At 31.9% G+C, this 3,976-nt stretch overlaps 1 protein-coding gene across 1 annotated transcript; it reads right to left on the reverse strand.

Annotated features, from left to right (window-relative positions):
• Positions 1 to 231: 231 nt before the first annotated feature.
• Positions 232 to 1,315, reverse strand: BDV37DRAFT_270391 (uncharacterized protein; the record flags this gene model as incomplete). The annotated part of the gene is made up of 5 exons (XM_032084547.1): positions 232 to 420; positions 451 to 485; positions 550 to 585; positions 756 to 852; positions 1,295 to 1,315. The coding sequence occupies 5 exons, from the start codon at positions 1,313 to 1,315 to the stop codon at positions 232 to 234; spliced, it is 378 nt and encodes a 125-aa protein (XP_031943251.1).
• Between the last annotated feature and the right edge of the window lie 2,661 nt (positions 1,316 to 3,976).

The raw sequence follows: 3,976 nt of genomic DNA on the forward strand, positions 1-3,976 counted from the left end.
CTTTTGTAAGCTCGGAAGATAGTTCGCGCATCCAAAACCTTGCGTGACGGAAGATTGTAACTAAAGTAGGTTTAATGAGATTGTTCTTTCTAGTGATCGGTCATTGAAAATTAGTAAATAGTTATATAATTGGGTATAGTACGTAATACACTTGGAACTCTCGTGTATCTCCTTAACCCACAGGTTTATTTTCTCTAGAAAATGAATCAAAAGTAAATATACTAGCACCGGTCAGGACCTATGACAATGACCTATAGAAATGAGGGCGGCACCAAAGACCGACTCCGCATATACAAATTGGGAGTTTACGTTCGTAGTAAATGACCGGGTTGGTCCCATGGTCCCGAGAAGAAAGATTAATGTATGTGTATACACAAATCTATGTAGTGGTATCATGCTATTATGGTAGTGAATAGGATTCTAGCTGAAGTAGGCATGCACCACCAGGACACTTTGTATAATAGATCCTGCCTGATACGCTGGTCCTATTTTCACTAATTAGATACTATAATTTATATGCTTTCGTGGTTATTCTAATTGAGTATTTACTAGTGTGGGGGAGATAACTATTTAAAAGGTCCTTTACTAAAATAAGGGAAGTATAGGAGTATATTTAGCAGGATATCACTGCGACTATGGAGTACTGGAAATTTCTATAATATAAGATAACTTCAAGTATACCTGATAATATATACTAGATTAATCCTAAGTTAGGTTAGCCTAGTTATATCATAACTTTAAGTTCATATGGCAACCTTTATGGCGAGGTTGATATATTCTTCCTCTGTTAAGTCCATGATATATGGCAAATACCCCATACAACCCTAGAATAATCGCATCGGAATCAGTACTCTGTACTTGTTCCACTTTTATTATATTCTGGCGATGTATATGGCTGGAACGGATTTAGAAAAAGGTATCAGAATCTTATATTTATAATCAATGAAAGAAAGGATATAAGACTATAGAGAGGAAGTCTCGCATTCGTGTTTAGATATATTAATAAAGATGTACTCTGGTCCTAGTAGAAGTATGTCACTTATTAATTAGCTGGTTATGTTTATCTAACCGTCCACGCGGAACGGTTGTTAGTCATTCGTAAAGAGCCAGTAACTACTTAACTAACGGTTACGTCGCATTTTACTTAGCTGCTGAACAGTTACTCAACCTAAAAATAAACCAATTTATAATATAATACTCTAAACAACCCCTTAACAAATCACGAAACTGAAATTTAGATCATGGCAGATTGTAACGATAAATTAAGACCAACTAGTATAGGTAGAGGTATTGCTAGTATATGTTTGATAAACATGTCCATCTAATTATACCTAATTATAATATTCAACTCTAAGACTTATACTCGTCTCGGATGATTTTGGTAGTGCTTATATGGATATGTCAAAATAGCCTATAAAACTCTAGTCATCCCTGAAACAGTAAACGGTCCCAAGTAAACTCTGGAATCTAAATAAATTGCTTCTTAATAAGTGCAATACGATAGATCATACTATATTATCTGGTATTTATAGTATTGAAAGTGTCTATTGACAGTCACCTAATAATAGAATCGCCAACTGCTGCTGGTTATGCAAAATGGGACAAAGTCAAAGGTAATATCTTTATATATATTGCTAGGTCCTCGATAACAGCGGAACCGGCTATAGCATCCTATTATAATCTAGAAAAGAATCACTCGTTTTCCAAATATATATATACTGGGGGGTTATAAGCTTATGTCATTGTCCGCTATTAGAAAAGCCCTGTCGGTAAGTAACTTAATATATTCAGTAAATCTTGACCATCGGCTAACGGCAGTATCTTTCTAGGCCTATACGACGAGCTTCTATAGATACCTAGGGCTTTCAGGCTTCCAGAAGCTGGAAAGATAATATACCAAGCTACACGAATCTATATCTCTAATAAGAACGCTGTATATCAAGGTTTGTAGTAAAATAAATTCCAATTATAGAGACTTATAAAAAAGAAAATAATAAGTAAGCTAATATACCCTTTATTAGGCTGTAGTAACTGGAATATATCTAAAATAGTAAATTTAGTAAATGATTTCTTCAAGTGAGCTCTATTTTAATTGATATACTCGTTGGATAGCTCGCGAGATTTAAATTTACCAAATCCAAAAGCAATTATCTTCCTTACAGTAAGATAAAAATATTAATTTATAAAGAAAGTGAGCTTTTTCTAGAACTAAAATTAATACTAGTATTTTTCAACTCGCGAATAATACTCCCTATTAACTCCAAGTTTTTTCTATTTAACCTAAGATTTGTATTTCTCTCGCTCCTGAAAAGTAGAAATAAGTAAGAAGACAAGCGTGTAGGAATAACAGAATGGATGTAAGTTTTTTTAAGTGTCGCGGGAAGGGTCGGAGTTGTCAAAATATCCATTTCATAGATATCTAGAAATCTTTTCCCTGATTTGGGCGGAAAATGCTACTGGCTATGGTTAAAAAATGCGGAGATTCGAATTAAGGGGTTCCTCTATCACACAGCTATTTCTAGTACTCTACATAGGTAGAAGCATTAGAATATTAAACTTGATGATTAATACAAATTATTTAATGCTAAACTAAGCTACTTTAATTTAAGCCTTGCAATATATCTAAAGTATTTTAAAGAATATATACAATATACGTACAGAGTATCTAGAAAAATGGACTACCTACTCTATATTTTCTCGAGTATATAATATCAAGAAAGCCCGCGTTGCAATCTATTGAATCTACCTGATCTATATAATATAATTAAATATTCTAAACAAGAATAAATATAATTAAGCAATTAAGATTTACTATAAAGAGTTAAGAAATTGGTAACAGAGTAAGTAAGTGGCGACAATAGTAAGCTATAAATATAAATAAAATAGTATAGTATCAGATCTAAAGTATAAGTCAATAAATCTCGTACGAAAGGTGAACTACGAACATAGCTAGGCTTTCATGGAATCAAGGCGTACCTAGGTACATACCACGGCTTTAAAATGTTAAAAATATGTGAGCTTAGCAATATAAACGGGGCCTGTGATTGGCAGAACTCGGAATTTCTGTCTTAGAGTAGGTTCTATCTAGTTTTGTAGTATATCGAAAATTGTAAGAATTCTTAAAATATAGTATATATTTGAAATTACACTGCTACTGGATAGTAGTATCACTATCTACACTCTTCGATTATATCGGTAACCCTAGTGTAAAATAATGCTAATCCACTTTAGGAAGTTTTATTAGAATATAGTTATCCCGCGTATATATTATAAAATATAGAGATACTATAATAAGCGTAATTTACTAGACAAAGAGTCTATGTATTTTCGTTGAATATTCTCTCTATCTAAATTAGGGATGCGCTCTGCTGTAAAGGCTAGTTTAAAAAAATACTCGATAATAAGCAAAGGAATATAATACTAAATAACGAGATAAATACACGTATTTTATTTTAGATTTCTACTCATACCACCTGGTTTATATTGACAAGTCTAGATAGTTAAAGAGATAGTTTAACTTCCCTTATAAATTCGTAGAATCGATCGCTTAGTCGATCTAATATTACACCGACAGTCTTTGGTTCAATAGAACTAGATCAAATAGCTTCGCTAATAGACTCGTATCTAGTATTTTTTTCAATTTATCTATGTTAAAACTACACTCTCACGGGATAGTCTTCTTATCAGAGATCAAGGAATATAATTTAACCCGATTCTAATATTTACTACTATAGCTAAGAGAATAGTAATAGCTTAATAATATCTTATATCTTAATAAGATCTTGTATAGTAGCTATAATTAATTAATATAAATAGCTAGATCCTTACCTTTCAGCCGCGCTAATATATTAAAATATAAAATATTATTTTATAAGAATAATAATAATAGTTATTATTATTTAGAATATCTTATAATCTTAGGTAATTAATATCGGGACGAGTAGAAATATTTATTTAATAGAGAGAATACGTCTGT

The sequence above is a fragment of the Aspergillus pseudonomiae genome, assembly GCF_009193645.1.
Source record: "Aspergillus pseudonomiae strain CBS 119388 unplaced genomic scaffold BDV37scaffold_20, whole genome shotgun sequence".
In the NCBI taxonomy this organism is placed as follows: Eukaryota; Fungi; Ascomycota; class Eurotiomycetes; order Eurotiales; family Aspergillaceae; genus Aspergillus; species Aspergillus pseudonomiae.